This window comes from Mytilus trossulus, chromosome 7 (assembly GCF_036588685.1).
Source record: "Mytilus trossulus isolate FHL-02 chromosome 7, PNRI_Mtr1.1.1.hap1, whole genome shotgun sequence".
NCBI classification, from domain to species: Eukaryota; Metazoa; Mollusca; class Bivalvia; order Mytilida; family Mytilidae; genus Mytilus; species Mytilus trossulus.
This window is the reverse complement of record NC_086379.1, coordinates 23,975,064-23,991,271: the sequence shown is the minus strand read 5'-3', so window position 1 is coordinate 23,991,271 and position 16,208 is coordinate 23,975,064. Positions and strand designations below refer to the sequence as shown.

The 16,208-nt window shown below is 31.2% G+C and overlaps 1 protein-coding gene across 1 annotated transcript; it reads left to right on the top strand.

Moving 5' to 3' along the window:
* Positions 1 to 8,318: 8,318 nt before the first annotated feature.
* LOC134724807 (uncharacterized) lies at positions 8,319 to 10,271 on the top strand. Its single transcript, XM_063588069.1, has 2 exons — positions 8,319 to 8,433; positions 8,931 to 10,271. The coding sequence occupies exon 2, from the start codon at positions 8,968 to 8,970 to the stop codon at positions 9,925 to 9,927; it is 960 nt and encodes a 319-aa protein (XP_063444139.1). The 5' UTR covers positions 8,319 to 8,433; positions 8,931 to 8,967; the 3' UTR covers positions 9,928 to 10,271.
* The last annotated feature ends 5,937 nt before the right edge of the window (positions 10,272 to 16,208 follow it).

Below are 16,208 nucleotides of genomic sequence, written 5' to 3'. Positions count from 1 at the left end.
TTCGTTTAATTGTTTTGCGCTTTAGTCATCTGAAAAAGGACATTCTGTTTTGAGTTTACCTCGGAGTTCGGTATGTTTGTCATTTTACCTTATTTTTATAATTTTTGATTACTCAATATCGATTTCCTAAATAGATTTATTTTAGAAACCTGTCTGAATTAACTCTAAGAATTGCAAACCTTACTGTTTTTATAGTCTCTGTAATTTTCCGTTCTTCTTTCTTGATAAAACAATACTCCAGCTGCATTACTGCCTTCAATAATGAACAGAATCCTTCCTGTATAAATAGCTTAATTACTGCGTTCAACGATAAACAAAACCAATACTATATAAGTAGTTATGTGACTGCCTTCAACAATGAACAAAACCAATACTGTATAATCAGCTACATTACTGCTTTCAACAATGAACTAAACCCATACTGTATAATCAGATATATTAATGCCTTCAACAATGAACAAAACCCATACTGTATAATCAGTTTCATAACTACCTTCAACAATGGACAAAACCATTACTGTATAATAAGCTACATAACTGCCTTCAACAATGAACGAAACTTAAATTGTATAATCAGATATGTTTATGCCTAAAACAATAAACAAAACCCATACTATATAAGCAGTTATGTGACTACCTTTAAAAATGAAAAATACCTATACTGCATAAACAGCTATATTACTGCCTTCAACAATGATCAAAACCCAAACTGTATAATCAGTTTTATGACTGTCTTCAACAATGAACCAAAACAAATACTGTATAACAAGCTACATTACTTCCTTCAACAATGAACAATGAACCCACACTGAATAATCAGATATGTTTATAATGCCTACAAGAATAAACCAAACCCATACTGTATGATCAGTTATATTACTGCTTTCAACAATGAATAAAACCCATACTGTATAATCAGTTTCATTACTGCCTTCAACAATGGACAAAACCCATACTGTATAACTAGTTACTTTTCTGCCTTCAACAATGAACAAAACCCGTACTGTATAATCAGATACATAACTGCCTTCAACAATGAACGAAAACACATTGTATAATCAGTTAGAATATTGTTTTCAACATTGAACAAAACCTATACTGTATAGTTAGCTACATAACTGCCTTCAACAATGAGCAAAACCTATACTGTATAATCAGTTTCATTACTGCCTTTAACAATGAGCAAAACCAATAATGTATAATCAGCAACATTACTGCATTGAACAGTGAACAAAACCCATACTGTATAATCAACTACATTACTGCCTTCAACAATGAACAAAACCCATACTATATAATCAGTTATTATAAACCTATCCTCTATTTTTTTTTTTTTGTAATTTTCCTTGTGAATTCCTTAATAGTCCGTGTACTTACTATGTTCATCTTACCAAAATCAGTACTATAAACATCTTAGTACAAAGTAAAACACACACCTTTAACATACTTAGTAACCTTTAATTGAACTTTTTAGTCATTAATTTAACTTGCATTTATTAGTCTTTTCTATTTTCTTCTGAAATTTAAGCATTAAACATCACTTTCGGCGTTATAGTGGGAGATATTATGGACATAATTGTGCAAATCGTGATACAAGCATGAAATTTGGTATAAAGGTTAACTGAACGATACTTATAAAAAATCCGCTGCTGGCCAAAAAAAATAATCATTTTTTCAAGATGGCCACCACACATTTTGAAAATGGCGTCAAAACAAATTAGCCAATATTTGTTAATCCTTTGAAAGGTGTGTTATATGTAAAATCCATTGTTAGATTTGATAAAAAGAAAATGGCAGTTCATAAATAACGACTAGACAATACATTGATGAAACTTAAGGTGACTTCCGGTTTCAAAATGTCGGCTAACGAGTCTCAATTTCGATTTTTTTCACTTTCAAGATATTTTACAAGGGATTCTAATCCTTGAAAGATATGTTATGTATAATTCAATGTAAGATATGATAAAACGTTAAAAACAGCTCCTTAGTACGACAAAACAACACATAACTGAAGAAAAATAGTGGTTTCCGGTTCCAAATTAGATGCAAATACGTAAAAAATATTTTAATAATTTTCATCAACTTAAAACAAGTAATAACACAAGCATGAAATACAAGCATGAAATTTGGTATACAGGTGGACTAAACGATAATTAAAAGAAATCATGTGCTGGTCATCAAAAATTTCCATTTTTTCAAGATGGCGACCGATCAATTTGCAAATGGCGTCATATCCAGTTGTAAATCTTTGAAAGTTTTGTTATAGGTATTATCCAATGTTAGGTTTTATTAAGCGTAAATGACAGTTCCTAAAGTACGGAAAAACAACACATAAATGACAAAAAGAGTGATTTCCGGTTTCAAAATGGCGGCAAAATGTTTGAAAATGTATTTTTTTTTATAATTTTCATCAACTGACCAAGTGATATCACATTCTTTGTTACGATTAAATGTCTAGTTTTGTTAGAAAGACAGGTTCGCTATCTTAAAATTATCGGACAGTAGCCAATAACAAAACTCGTACAAAGAAGGACAGAACGGTAGCATTTACAGTCACCAACACAACTGGATTTTCCGCCTCCTCATTTCAGAAGTTCCCGACAGGAGGATGCAATTTTAACGGTAGCCGAAGAAGTCATCGATTTTATTCCTTCATCCAACCCCAGTGTTCATGAATTGGTACATAAATCAGGCTGAGCCCAAACTTATCCTCCTTGATACGCTGCTCTTTGGATGTGCTCCGAAAAAACCCTCTTGTAGGCGGAACTACATCACAATACCACTGCTTCCTGGGTAAAAATTTACATCGTGCCTCGTTAACAGCAAAAAGTGATGTCATACATGATGCAAACAAATGCTTCTTTTATGTCCTTGTATTTGTCTTTATACTTCAGCAAAGAAAAATGTACGTCCCTTACATGTTGAAATACTTCATATATAGTTATCAAAGGTACCAGGAGTATAATTTTGTACGCCAGACGCGCGTTTTGTCTACATAAGACTCATCAGTGACGCTCATATCAAAATAGTTATAACCCAAACAAATACAAAGTTGAAGAGCATTGAGGATCCAAAATTCCAAAAAGTTGTGCCAAATACGGCTAAGGTAATCTATGCCTGCAGGGATAAGAAACTCCTTAGTTTTTCGAAAAATTCAAAGTTTTGTAAACAGGAAATTTATAAAAATGACCACATAATTGATATTCATGTCAACACCGAAGTGCTGACTACTGGGCTGGTGATACCCTCGGGGACGAAACGTCCATCAGCAGAGGCATCGACCCAGTGGTGTTAATAGTTATCAAAGGTACCAGGATTATAATTTAGTACGCCAGACGCGCGTTTTGTCTACACAAGACTCATCAGTGACGCTCATATCATGTCATCCAAACTGACCTATTCCCTTAGTATCACATGCACTGAATGTATGAATGAAAGGAAGAGTAGCTACATGTGGACAAACGCATTTGATATATCACGTACAAGAAGCCATCAAAAGTCTTCATTCCTGCCAAAACCTATTCACAGTTTGTTCCACCATATTTTTTGAGTGCTGCAATTCTTAATACTACTACATCTGTGTCGGTGCTACCTTAAATTACCGTCCTACAACACTTTTCATAATCAGGCCGAACATGGGCCAACATTCGTATATCTGCTTCTCCATGCTTACAAGGGGTAGCTGGAAAGTATCCTTATTAGTCTCTACAGAAGCATTTCTGTCGGCAAGACACTTGAAAAATTTCGTTTCGTTGTCATCTTCATAGAGAAAACTACTCCAGAACCCAATTTTTGACTTCTCACATCTAGCCTTTCAATGATTCATTTAGTAAATCTAACACAATATCTACTCTTGAATACTTATCGATGCAAGATTTTATTTAAGGCCGTATAACACAATTGCAAAATCATCAAATATTGATTCCCTACAAGGTGGCCTAGAATAACCATTGCTGCTCTATCAACGATAAATGCGTCTGAATTTTGATCTGTAAATAACAAAATGTTTCAAGCTTATTCATTTGCACCGATTTAATACCACTGTTTAAAATGACATCCAAAGACAAAAATAGAGGAGCAGTTTGTCTTTATAGATTAAGAAATATTCCAAATCAATGTGTCCACTGCGACACAAAAAATAAAAGTCTAGAAAAGATATCTAAGAGCTCTAGCTTTGTTTTTTACAAAAACGTTTACAGTTTTATTTTACCGACATACTAAAAGTTGTTCTTTTTAATCTGGTTATAAGAAACCGGTTCTCCTTCGTTTTGTTTTTGCTTCAAACGATCTTCAAATTATTTGCCTTTGATCTTTTTAAAAAAACCCTTGTGTTTTCATTAAGTCGTTCATCTATTATAGAATGCCTCACACCACTAGATCTTGAAAATTTATCTGATAGTCTACTGACTTCTGGTCTAGCTACCATCAATACGTCTACATGAGGTCTTCGGTTAAACCTATGACAACACATCGCCCTTTACAATTGCATTATTCTGTTTTTGTCTGATCAATTGTGTTATAAGAAAAATATTTTCTGGTCTTACGTACAGTAAAATTATAATTTTCAAAATCAATTTCCACCTGTGGGTGACTTATGAGAAGGGAAGCCATATCTCGGAGAAGGTCTGTCGCGATCGAGAATATGTTACACGATCAAGACATAAATGAATACAGTATCATGCTTTATATGGACTGTTTGTACAAAATCTGACTCATAAAATAAGCATACTACCAAATTCACAAGAAGTTCTTATTTTATAATTGAACGCCAGGAATTGAACTGTGGTAGAGAGGACTATATTTTCTCACGCCAGTCTATCAAATCATTGAACGTCACAGAGTCATGACATGATTATAATTTCTGTGTTTAGCTTTCTTAACCCGATATATAACTTTCAAGCTAAAACACATAGAGTTATCTGCATGATGCGCGTGTCTAGTCCTAGGTACATTTGAACATACATACAAGAATATGCCGTTCTAGGTGTTGCAATAATGGTTTTAGTGAGGACACATGACACCCAGAATTTTATAACAAGTCATTTCAATGTGAAATCCACCTTACATGACGATAAACTTATTTTCTCTGTACAAATCAGGCAATTCCCACTGAATATCCATTACAAAAAGTGGCTGATATGTCGTTCCTTTGATGTTTTTCTCGTTTTAACCACATTTTCCGTCTTGTCTATCAAATACCTGATCATTGCAACTGAAATGGCTTGTTTTTTAACAGTGGCATTATAGCTTTTACACTTACTTGCTTTTTAGAGTAATGAGATGAACTACGATTTATACCAGTTTGCCCTTGTAGTGCATATAAATCACTCATTATGTCTATAAATAGTTTGCGCATGCGTAAAATTGTTAAATCATGTGTGTCATAACCTTGAAAAATGTTATCAAACCAAATCATAATATCATTAAAAAAATCCCAAATCACTTATTTTATAGTAAATAGTTAAAATATTTTTTAATGAATTTTATTACATTTTCGCGCATGCGCAAACCCTGTATGTGTCAAATACTCATGTCTAGTGAATTATTCACATGTAAAGAAGGTAGCTTCCAAACCTGACAGCTGTTTTGCACCAAAAGAAGGTAAACGTAAACTTTACCAGAAAAAATCAGTATTTTCAAACTGAAAAAACAGCCATTTTAGAAAACGGCGGTGGCCATCTTGAAAAAATGATTTTTTTAATGGCCAGCAGTTGTCTCTTTAAAAGTATATAATAATGACGCTTTGTGGTAATTTTCATGCTTGTATCATCATTTGCACAATTCCCTCGAGTTTGCCTGCTAATATCTTCCACTATTACTTTAACAATCACATTATTCTTCATGTACACTTTGGTTATTTTTGTTGTTGTATTGCTGTCCAATTAAAGTATCTACCTAGCATCTCCTTTATCTACACTTAACATTGAACATATTACGAGATATAACATTTGAAAAAAATAAATATGAAATTCTATTTCCAAATGCTTATGTATCTTTTAATTTGAATCAATAATACATTGATTAGTTTTTGCTCAAAGTATTGAAATTATGTTTCATTGGCATTTTACAGAATGGTGTAGTCAGGAATATGACAGTTGTTATCCATTCGTTTGATGTGTTTGGAATTTTGATTTTGTCTTTTGATTTTGGACTTTGGACTTTCCTTTTTGAATTTTCCACAGAGGTCAGTATTTTTTTTTTTTTTATTTTTTTCAGGACTAAAATAAATTTAAAACAAATTTGAAATCCATATTCAACCATATATTCAGTCATCTTTCTAAAGGAAATGTCTTTCAGTTTTCTATAATACTTTTATAGGTGACTATGCAGTATGGGTTTAATCATTGTTCAAAGCACATAGTGACCTATAATTGTTAATTTCTGTGTCAATTGGCTATCATACTGCATCTTCTTAGTTCTATTTACACAGTATAATATGACTGCTGACAATGAGATATTACAGCCTGTATGAATAGATCATGTTTTTAGTTGTAATCTCTGTCCTTTTTTTAAGTTTTAACTGTAGTCGGTCCTTCCCTTTTTAATTAGTTTATTCTTTACAAACATTGTCATTGTCATCCTCCCTTTTTGTTTTGCAGTGTCTCGTCCTGCTCAAAGGGTCTGTCCTGCTTGTTTTCTTTCAAATTTCATCCTAACATCCCCCCTCCATAAAAAAAAAGATATTCAGATAATTCTACAAAAGAGTATTTTCACAAATAAGTACTAAAACACGTCAAATCTTTTCTCTTGGTGCTTGAAACAAACAGTCATTCAAAAAATTATGTACACGTACAACATATTTCATAATTTAAAGTAAGAATACAATAAAATTGATAAAATATGTTGACGAAATCTACCATTGGTGATCTACAGGGAGATAATTCTGTAAAATCTGCTAAATGCTTGAATCACGTTCTATTGTTAAAGAAATAACTTGCTTCTCAATTCTTAGATAAGTGTTTGTCAAACTGCTATGTATCCAAGGAAATTGTTCTGATAAAGTGTGTTGTTCCTGGGTTTTTTTAATGAGACTGTACGGTGATAGTTGAACACATGATGTCACAGAAACTAGTCGTGTCTCTTGTTGGTACAAAATTAAAAACAACACGTTTAATAATGTGATGCGTCCGAAGCGGGTTTTTTTATTTACCTTCATCAGGAACGTTCAAAGCCAATTATTTAAAAACCGACGATGTACAAGTACCGATAAGTAAACGAGTTTTAAATTTTAACATACGCTAGCTTTTTTTGGTGTCAAATTGTTAACTATGATACACATTCGAATTTCCTAACATATTAGCTATAAAAAAAGATATTTGCCTTCATGGATTCATGTGTGGAGGTTCCTTTAGAACACTCATCATAATGTCGATTTTTGTAATTGTTTTCCATAGAAAAACACTTAACATATTCATGTCTTACTTAACAAAAAATGAAATGAACTGTACATATTTCTGTTTAGAGGTCAGCTGAAATTAAGGATTTTCCCCCAGCAATAGATTACCTTATCCGTATTTGGCACAACATTTTTTGAAATTTTGGGTCCTCAATGCTCTTCAACATTGTAATTGTTCGGCTTTATAACTATTTTGGTCTGAGTGTCACTGATGAGTCTTATGTAAACGAAACGCGCGTTTTCCGTATTTAATTTATAATCCTAGTACCTTTGATAACTATATGTAGGAAGTATGTATTGCACTCTTGCTTTTAATTTTTAACTATAACATAAAATCTTATCTCTTTTTAATTTTAAAGTACCAATCATTTCTTTTCAAAGATAACCCTCTTTCTCGTTTTAGTTAATCTTGCAAAATTAACTCTCGTAAAACGACATATCTCTGCGAATTCTATATTTTCTTAACTGTATTATAATAGACAGTACAATTCACTAGTACATGTATATATTAGTATTTATACGCACTTAATTCAATGCTTAAAAACAAAATCCGGAAATACATATAGTTATACACTATATATTGCAGCATATAAAACTGCCTTATAAGTAAACGTATGATTTATGATATAACAATGTTTTATTACATCACAAACACTATTCCTCAGATATATATTTACTTGTGATTAATCGTCATCAACGAGGGTTCATTTTCCAGTTTTAAATTAGAAAAGGAAACACTTTCTTAATTTTTATGTAAAAAAAACTATAAAAAAAACATTCAACATAGAAGACATAACAATAGTTTATCTCTTTAATCGAAATTGATTCAATACTGGATGTCATCGGACAGGATGAAAATATTTTTAAATTTTATTGATCAACAATTTTTATGATACGTAATTAAGTGTTTACGCGAATTTTCCTGTTGTTTCCGGATAATGTTGATATCTTATAAGTACTATTGAGTACATGTACCTGACAGTATAATATAAAATGTAAATAAGGATAAATTATTTTAATCATAACTGCGAATAGTAGTAAGTAGATAACTAGAATTTTCTTTTTTGGCCATTTTTTCTGTAGTATACATTTCATTTTTAAGTGTAGAATATTCTTGACAAATTAGAAAAGAGTATATGTTATATTTATGTTTCAGAAAGTGTTTACATATTCCGGAATTTACATTTTACAATGTAATAAAAACAGTTTTGTTTATTTATTTTCTAGTTATCTATAGATGATTCTAGATTTAAAAAAAACTGGTATATAAGCTTAGATTTGTGTTACTAAATTGATGAATAAATATCATTGTAGAAATAGTAGCGTTAATAGTAAAGAAGTGATATCAGTTTAGAAGGATTATTTAGCATTATTCTAATGTGATTCATTATTTTTTAATTTGACATGCTGTACATGCTATAAATAACCGTTAATTTTTTTAAGTTGTAAAAGGATTTCGTGTTAATCTGATTTTGCTACAATCGTAATACTAGTAGTTCTTTTCGTGTTTAAAACATATTTTTTCTAATTTCAGAAAAAAAAACCTAGAATCTTACAAAAAGTTAAATACGATGGATACAATATTATGTACGCTTGTCCTGGTAACTTTGTTTGCTGTTTATTCTGCCACAGCAGATGTGCCACAGATTGAGTGCAATGCAACCGTTGATGAAACAACGGAAGCTTCGCTACCTTCTGTAAAACTAAATATCGAACATCTCTATAGCAGTGTAACAAATGGCGTTCCATACAGTAAAGCTCCCAGCATGGTACCAGGGGTTACATTTGGAGAAAATATTTCATCATATGTGGTCAGTGTTAGTGTATCTCGTTCAAATACACAAAAAATTACATTTGCATACAATGGATCTCATATTTGTGCCTCTGCGCAACTTCGTCTAGAAACTGACACCTGCTGGAGTGGTTCCTCAACCGGATGTAACAATAAAACAACAACATGTGATTCTACTTGTTTTCTGTCAAACGAGTTCTATGAACGGCATACCTTGAAACTTTTTGACAGTCTTACGTCAAGTTATAGTATTGGGACTTGGACAATGTCAGACTGGCTATCAGTGTATACGACATCAAATAAACAACTAGAATGTTTCCATAGAAACGAGGGCTTCTACAGATTCGAAAATAGTGAGTACATTAAAGAACCGAACTTAACTCGGGTTACATGTCCAATAGGGCAACGTTGTCGAATCTCAATAGGAAAAGTGTTACCTTCGTCTATTCCAAAAGCATATGTGGGATGTGAAAGAGATAGCGGACACTATGATGGCTGTGAAAAGGGATGCAGCACTTGGCAGAGATCACCAACAACCGGATATAGAGAAAGATGGGGTGCTATGTGTAGATACTGTTGTAATGAGAATTTGTGTAACAACCCCGTTAAATGCAGTAATTTAAATTGCGATTTAACTTCCACATTAACAGGAAATGATATGTCGAATTTGAGTCATAGGAATATTGGAAATCATGTGTATTTTGTCTTGGTTTTATACTTAATTCATTCACTGATTTGAAGAATGAAAATGAACAAAGCGTCTGTCTATGGCCCCTTTAAAATTGTTAAAACTTGTCAATGTTGACTATGAATACCATGTGTTAGAAAGAAAATTCGTACACTGAAGAACTTGAAATCTATCATCAAAGCTGTAACATTGATCATTGTTGAAGTAATAGTCTGCTTTAATTTACAATATATATAATGTTATGAAGATTATTTTCACAAATAAGTCTAGGCTACTGCCACATGTCAAATTCTATCACTCGACACTTTTCATAAACCCAACCAACACATTGTGTATCCTGTTGAACCGCATTTCATAATTAAACGTAAAAGTGAATTAAACTGTAGTTGAATTACTTTGCTTTATTCTATTTACATTTTGTTATAAAATACTGATAAAATACAAAACTTTGTGAATGTTCCTAATGCGAAAAAGCTTGAGTGGGTTAACATAGAAAATCAGTCATGGAAAATAACAACGAGAAAGAGATGCAAAGAATATGCAGATGTCCGGAGGAAGAGAGGGGAGGAATAATCCATAGTTCTGCAGAACAAAGTAAAAACGTCAAAATATTAAAGAAAAATATTTATATTACTGGTGATCTACCACTCAAAACTCAACATCTGCATGATTCGTACTTGAGGTGTTGTTAGTTGTAGAGCCAATACTTCCTCATAATGGATGTATTTTTTTTCTTACATTTTAGATGATCAAGTTCAACCCATTAACCATGTTTACAAATCTTAATGTGCAGTAGGATCACATTTCCTTTGTTGTATATCTCTTAATAAATTGTTCACGTGATTCCAATGAATCTAACATTCGTACTTTTTAAAAATGCTCGCGTCAAACCACTTATCAAATGTGTTTACTTGATTCTTCTTAATAAAGTGTTTACTGGAAGTTGCATTGATGGTATTGTTTTGTCTGAACCGGAAAAAGAGAAAAGGACAATTTTATAATTTTAATCTTCTGGATCTGTCTTTTATTTAATTCAATTGATTGCATGTGTAGAATGATAGAACAAAACATAATTTACAGCAAAATAGGAACATACTAAATTTGAAGAACGATGGATGAAACAATACTAGAATCTACTATACGCTATACGGTTACATTCATTTTGATTTGCTTTTAATTAATTGGCCACCCTTTCTCTTTGCGACAAAATACATTCTCGTTCTATCAATTAAAACTCCGTTAGTTCAACGGTTATTAATATGGTATATAACACTACAGGGAGATAACTCTGAAGAAGTCAGCTAAATGTTTGAATCACATTCTTTTGTTAAGGCAATATATAGTTTCTCAATGATCAAAATAATTTTTTGTCAAACTGCTTTATAGGTAAATTTAATTTCGTTTTTGCTAAATTTAATGTGCTTTGTATGTATGTCTTTCTGTTTTTCTTTCATGACATACTTGCAACCCTTGTAACAACTCTTTGAGGGGTCCGTAGGTGGTCTGTTGCAATGCAAAATGTCTGTCCTTATCCAGTATACTCTCATTTTCTACTGGCAGTCCACATTTCACCGACCATCATCCCGAATGGCCTCTATCATGACAAGACCTATATATTGTATCTTTTGTCAACTTGTTCTCGTTCTGAACATACATGGAATATTTGCCACTGGACGTTTATCAACCAACAATCAATAAATCAAGTTTATGCTGCTTAATATTATATTACAATGTGGACTGTTGTAGTTCTAATTTTTTACATTTTTTCCTAGTATGTCTGTTTGTTTGTTCACATATTGTTGTAAAAAACAAAAGTTTATGTCTTACAATTGAGAGGTTTAGTTAGCTATTAAACAAGGTTTAATCCACATTTTTTAAAAACAAAATTCCTATACCAAGTTTGGTGTTAATTCGTTTAATTGTTTTGCGCTTTAGTCATCTAAAAAGGGACTTTCTGTTTTGAGTTTACCCCGGAATTCGTAATGTTTATCATTTTTCCTTAATTTTACATATTTTGATTACTCAATATCGATTTCCTAAATGGATATGTTTTAAAAACCTGTCTGAATTAACACTTAGAATTGCAAACCCTACTTTCTACATAGTCTCTGTAATTTTCCCTTCTTCTTTCTTGACAAAACAATACTCCAGCTGCATTACTGCCTTCAACAATGAACAAAACCCTTACTGTAAATCAGTTACATTTCTGCCTATATCATGCATAGTAACCCTCAATTGAACCTTTTTAGTCATTCATTTAACAAGCATTTATTAGTCTTTGCAATATTCCTCTGAAACTTAAGCATTAAACATCACTTTAAGCGTTACTTAAACAATCACATCATTCTTCGTGTACACTTTGGTTATTTTTGTTGTTGTTTTGCTGTGCAATTAACGTACATACATATCATCTCCTTTATCTACACTTAACATTGAACATATTCTAAGATATGACATTTGAAAAAAAATAATATGAAAATCTCTTTCCAAATGCTTATGTATCTTTTAATTTGAATCATTAATACATTGTAATAATATATTGTAATAATACATTGTAATAATGCATTGTAATATTACATTGTAATACCAGTATATATTTCTTTTCCATATTTCACAGAACCTTGTGAAATAGATTACCATTGTCTACTATGCAAGTTACTCGCAATCAATATATGCACGACCATAGTTATAAATTATTCACCTAGGTAGAACATATTTGCATAATTTATCAACTAAAAGGAGGTTATTATAAGCCATTTATATTTTACAGATTTTATATTCCGTATTTCTATTCTATTTCATAGTAAAAATGTTCCTTTATTCTAAATTTCTTATACTATTTTTTATAAAAAGATTATGTAAATCGTCATTAAATAAGACAAAAAATATTTCACAAGTAAATGCTATAAAGTTGTTGATTTTTTTTTTTAGTTCCTGTATCTTGTTATGCTATGATTCCTGTTTCTTTTTCGTTTTGAATTGTCAATCGCTTTATTGCGATAATCTTGTGTATTTAGATAGTTAAAATATCATCAGACCTAGACTTTTACTGTTTACAGTAGTAATATAACTACAATTCTACCTTTACTTTTTTTTATTTGCACTGAGATCTGAAAACAACTCACTATTACCTGTATTTCCCTTACCCTAATTCATATTTAAAGAAGTTCGCTTGTCAAATAAGTTTTGGAAATTTTGTCAGATGTTGTTGCTTTGTCTGTGCATTGCGGAATCCTCTGCAAATAAAACAAATTTTTGGTACAATATTTTTTGTTTTTTTTCTGATAGTCTCTTAAATAATGGCTTCTATTGTACATGTTATATGCTCTTTGTGGCACATTTAATAGAAATAAACATCTTCCTCTTCTTAATAGACTGATGAAAGTGGCATAAAACACCAACACTCAATCATTAATTTTTCAAAGATTTTCGGTTTGAGCGTATGTCAAGTTAAAAAACACCTTTTAAATAAAAAGTAAAATCACAAAAATACTGAACACCGATGAAAATTCAAAACGGAAAGTTCCTAATAATCAAATGGCAGAATCAAAAGCTTAAACACATCAAACGAATGAATAACAACTGTCATACACCTAACTTGGTACGGGCATTTTTGTATGTAGAAAATGGTGGATTTAACATTATTTTATACATGCTATAGCTAGCTAAACCTGTATATACAATATTGTTACTACCAGTAATGTTTGTTAGTTAAACAAAAGATGTCTCAGCATTTTCATATCCATTTACTATTTGAGAAAAACAATAAAGCAATAACTGGTTCTTGTTGCTATTTTCGCATTTGGTAAAACTTATAATTTCAAGCAAATCTAAAAAAAATAGTTTTAAATTTAGATAATTCTAAATCTGTTCTTTAGTAACCCATCAAAGGAGTAGGTTCAGTAAGACTCCTTTTTGGCCCCAAAATAAAGCAGTTTTACAAAATTGTGAAAATGTAATCATGAAGCTATTTATTAGAAGGTAGAATGATTCTGCTACATAAATATGGGCTGTTTTTTGACGATGCAATGCACATATATTGGGTACAAGCATCATAAAGTCATGCTAAATTACTGAAATCTTCATAAAATTTGCATTTTAGTTAGATTTTAGACGGTTTCTGTCTAAAATGAAAGTGGCCGCATTCGTGTTCATTCATAATATTGAAATACAAGTTGTATTTGATGATAATACATAATATATAAAAAGGTCAAGGATGAACACGGATGCGGCCACTTTCATTTTTGACAAAAACCATCTCAAAAGTGACGATTTTTGGCAAATTTGATAGATTTTTCATATTTTAGCTTGAATCAGAGCTTTTTTAATGACTTAATCAGTGAAAATCGTTCACAAAAACTAATTTAATCAATTAAAATAGACACTTAAGTGTTTAAAAAGTGTCTTAAATATGAAGTCAGATGAACTTGAAAATTGAGGCCAAAATCGGCCCTTACCGGACCTACTCCCTTATTTAAAAGAACAAAAAAAATCACCAGAAGTATATTATTCGTGAAAGTTTAAGCTCAAAACTTCATACTAACCTTTCATTCATCCTTTTCAAACTCTAAAAGAAAAATTATATAAAAAAAGTTAATATAGAAAGTAAATAAGAGATATTGATGTGACGTACATTTCAGTTATCATTATGGCTATATGATAGTTCCACAATTGTTAGTTTGCGGGCTCAATAAAAAAAAGCCTTTATCCTACACCCACCCTTTCTAGGTTCATATACAAAGAGTTTTTGTTAGTTATGACTTTATCAACGTACACATAAATCGGTCAGTGAATATAAAAATCATAAGAATTTTATGCAAAACTACATTTTAACAGCATTTTACAAACCATGTGTTGAAAGGCGCAGAATTATTTAAATATGTATTTGGTCATTTGGTCATAATATTTCTTCGGTTACTTTTGTTTTTCTCACAAATTAATTGGTAGGAATATTAAGCAAAACTTAGCATAAAAAAATAAAATTTGTGTTTCTATAATCAGAAATTGATAATGAACGTTTCACAATGAATATGTCACAAAATAAACCTATGAAAGATCTGCTTCTATTGGTACCAATTTGATTGAAACCCAACATGAAAAAGTCCCTTAATATTGTTTTAATGAAAAGTGGATGGATACAACTGTCATATTCCTGACTTGGTACACGGATTTTCTAAAGTACACGTAGAAACAAGATTTATGAAAAAAGACATTAAATCAAATACAAAGTTTGCTTTTTTCTATTTATTTATTAATTTAATACTTTTAACAAGTAGTCATAACAAATTAAATGAATCATTATCTGAAATGAAGTAATAATAAAATTGAGATTGGAAATTGGGAATGTGTAAAAGAGACAACGATACGACCATAGAAAAGACAACAGCAGAAGGTCACCAAAAGGTCTACTACTGTGAATTTATTTGTATTCGTTGGGTACCAATTTTCGTGGATTTCAAAATTAAATGTTCAAAAAACACCGAATTTTTTTTAGGCTTGTATGCAGATTTTGGCAAAACCACGAAATTAAATATCCACAAACATGTAAACTTTTCTCTATCCACGAAAATTGGTACATACGAAAATAAATGAATCCACAGTATGTAGCGAGAAATTCTCGCACCCGGAAGCGTCCTTCAGCTGGCCCCTCAACAAATGTATACTAGTTCAGTGATTTCACAATACATTTTTGAATGTGAGCCTAATTTATAAGCATACATTCTTTTAAATTTGTTTTTTTTTCAAAATACATTCTTTTTGATACTGGTTAGCTTAATTTAAATTTATTATTTTATTTTATACATTTGAACTCCTTCCCACAATAGAGAAGTCATTATTTTACATCAGATATCCAAACGGTTGTATTGGATTTCTTTGTAGACACACACAAGGAAATCTTAAAGCTTTGTTCGATTAAAATACACCAGTGATCAATGCAAATATACAATGCACACTTCTAACCGTACATTTTACACAGGTAAGCATGTTATTTAATTTCCAAAGATACTCATCGACTTAAACGAAACATAATAAGATGTTTTCATCATTGATCTAGACCATAATTACAAATAAAGACACTTCTTAAAAAAAAAACTTTATTTGAGTTCACTAAGCATGAAACTGACGAGAAAAAAGTAAAATCACAAAAATACTGAACTCAGAGGAAAATCAATTCGGAAAGTCCATAATCACATGGCAAAATCAAAACACTTACGAACATTCGGTAAATTTAAAAATAAACAAAATTTTAAGTGTGCAACCTATGCTTGCCTATTGTAATGTTAGATGCGTGAGCTCTGACTTAATATGATTGACTGTTGCAGTACTTCTTA